The sequence below is a fragment of the Bison bison genome, unplaced genomic scaffold (genome assembly GCF_000754665.1).
Source record: "Bison bison bison isolate TAMUID 2011002044 unplaced genomic scaffold, Bison_UMD1.0 scf7180017864184, whole genome shotgun sequence".
NCBI lineage: Eukaryota > Metazoa > Chordata > Mammalia > Artiodactyla > Bovidae > Bison > Bison bison.
In genome coordinates, this window is record NW_011494756.1 from 2,070,880 (window position 1) to 2,073,497 (window position 2,618).

The following is a 2,618-nucleotide window of genomic DNA, read 5'->3' on the forward strand; positions in this document are numbered from 1 at the left end:
CAGCGACCACGGTGTCTTTGTGGCCCTGGTGACCCCAGCCCCCTACCAGCTCTGTGCGGTGCCCCGCTAGAGGCAGGCATCCAGCCCCCAACCTGCTCCTCAGCCGTAGCCCTGATGGTCAATAAACCGGGGTCTGGTGGCTCCATCGTGACTTGAGTCCACCTGGGACCCCTGACCAGCCCCTGGCAGTCAAATGGCCTTAGCAGTCTCCCCAAAACCAGCCCCCACCCCCCGGCCTGATTCATCCTTACCTGGCATTTGACCCCGTTTAACAGATGGGTGTACTGAGGCTCAGAGTGTACGGGGGCGTACTGTGAGATGGGTGTAATGAGGCTTACACCCAGACACCCTGGGAGACCCAACCTCCCTTACTGGGCGTAGGACCAAACCTATATAAACAGGTCCTGGCAACTGCTTGGAGGAGCTCACATAGGCTGGGAAGAGATTTCAGGCCCCCATGGGATAAGGGGGCCCATCAGCTCAGAACCCATATTTCAGGCCTAGCCACAGCCACCTGGCTCCACAGGCCTCAGCCAGCACCTCAAGTTGCTGCCCCAGAAGATGCGGGTGGGACTGGGAAGCGATATACCCAGTGAGCCCCCAGCGCTCAGAGCTCTTGAGGCAAGAGCTCTTCCCAGGAGGGAGCCACCTCCCTGGGCCTCTTTATAGGATGGGCCCCCTTTCCCTGCCCCTTAAGAACATTCATCCCCCAGCCCCTGCCCAGTAGGAGTTGCCACTCACAGCCACGCTAGAGCTTGGCTCCAACCTGGAGCTCCATCCTCTGAGTGGCCAGGTGAGGCCGGGCTCTCAGGAGCCTAGGCAGGGGCCGGAAATGAGCCCCTGTGGACCGCGGGCGGGCCCTGGGGCAGGGTTAACTTTGGATCCTGTGACAGTGGGATGGCAGAGCAGAAGGAAGCCCTGCAGAGCTCAGAGCAGGACACCCTGGCTCTCGTCCTTGCTGTGCTATGACACTATGTGACCTTGGGCTTCTGTTTCCCCTTCAGCCAGCAGGAGGTTTGCCTCTGATGGCGGCTGAGCTCTGTCTTCCTGCGCCGCCTCTGAGGCTGTGACCTCCTCAGCCTGGAGCCCCGGCCAAGGGCAGGGACCCCCATTCTCCACCTCCAGCCCCCAGTCTGGTCTGGACTGAGCTCACACAGACACCACCCAAGGCCTCTAATGACTATCTGCTCACCTGAGTCTTAGGCAGACTCCTCGGCACATTGAGGTTAAGAGCTGGGAGACCCAGACAGGTCAGAAGCACCAGCCCCTGATCAGGCCAGTAGTGCCTTCACCACAGTCAGCTCTCGACATTCAGGGAGCCCTGTCTGTCCCTTGGCACTGACTCAGAAAACCAGCCAGGGCCCCTTGAGTCTCCAGCATACCCACGTCTAGCGCTTAATGGCAGGAGGTGGTGTTCCTGCAGCTTGTTGGGACAGGGGCGGTGGACGAAGCCACACTGAGTTTGTAGAAACTTGAGGGCCCTGAAAGGAGGAAACGGGGCCTGCAGAAGCAACAACTGTGGGTTTATTGGACGCGGTGTCACTCGTGGCTCTGAGTCTTGGGGATGTCAGAGGCGGGGAACCATCCCAGCCAGAGCTTCCTCAAGAGATGGGGGACCCAGCCCCCGGGCCTTTCCTCCATGACGTCCTCCTCGGAAGCCTCTAAAGAGCACAATCAGACACGCCCTGTGGATACCTTGCTGGAGGGAACTTTGCCCAGCGCTAGGATACCCTCTGTTGCCAGGAGAACAGGTCAGCATTGCTAAAAGGGCGGAAACCTTCCACCAGGCCAAGGGGAGTGGCCTCAAGTCCTGCCAAACCAAGAAGGAAGAAGGACCCAGGGGCTCGTTCAGGAAAGACTGGGCATCGGGCTACCTGGGCTTCATCCCTGCCCCCTCCCTGGGCCAGGAGGGTCAGGGAGGAGCTCAGCTATCTGTGACCTCTGCAGGGTCCCTGGGATAAGGGAGCAGGGCAGTCCGCTGCACAGGCTGGGGTCTGCTGTCTTACCAGAAACGTACACGGACATCTCCTTTCGGGCCTTCTTATTCTCCTAGGAAGGGAGAAGGGGCACGGGGTGGGATGAGGTGGGTTCTACGTTGTGCAGCTGGGGAAACAGGCCTCACTCCACGAGAAGTCGGGGGAGGCCAGGGTTCAGATCCACTTGCCGCTCAGACCGTGTCTGCACCTCTCAGCTCCACACAGAGCTGTTCTTCCACCGGGATGGCAGTTTGACTCAGTGGTCTTGGGGTGCCCCGGCCTCCCTGCACTGTTGCCATGGTGGCATGGGCCTGGCCTCTGCACTCCACCCTGCAGAGCCTAGGGGCTTCCCAGGAGGACCCACACGGGGACGGTGTTCCAGCTGAACCCCAGGCTTCCTTACCTGCCATCCTGGGGTCCTTGCTACCTCTTCCTTCTCAGTCACCCCCTTCGCAACAGGAATGAGGCTGGCTGGTTCCTCCCCCGGGGGCCCCACCTGCCCCTCCTCCCTAGACAAGACAGCACTCTCCTCCTTGGGGGCAGCATCGTTTGGTGCTCCCATTGCCTTGGGGGTCATGGCCTGCAAGGAGGGGCAAGAGGGCGGTGTATGGGCAGAAAGGCCCTCTGATGCCCTCCCCTCCC

General features: G+C 60.7%; 1 protein-coding gene across 1 annotated transcript in view; it reads right to left on the bottom strand.

Annotated features, from left to right (window-relative positions):
- Positions 1-6: 6 nt before the first annotated feature.
- LOC104991277 overlaps positions 7-2,618 on the bottom strand; it is an 8,574-nt gene continuing 5,962 nt past the window's right edge. The window contains exons 4-6 of the mRNA XM_010843694.1: positions 2,380-2,613; positions 2,007-2,049; positions 7-1,661 (exon numbers count right to left, since the gene is read on the bottom strand). Of these exons, the coding sequence (XP_010841996.1) occupies positions 1,540-1,661; positions 2,007-2,049; positions 2,380-2,613 (399 nt within the window). The 3' untranslated portion in view covers positions 7-1,539. The remainder of the gene's footprint in view (positions 1,662-2,006; positions 2,050-2,379; positions 2,614-2,618) is intronic.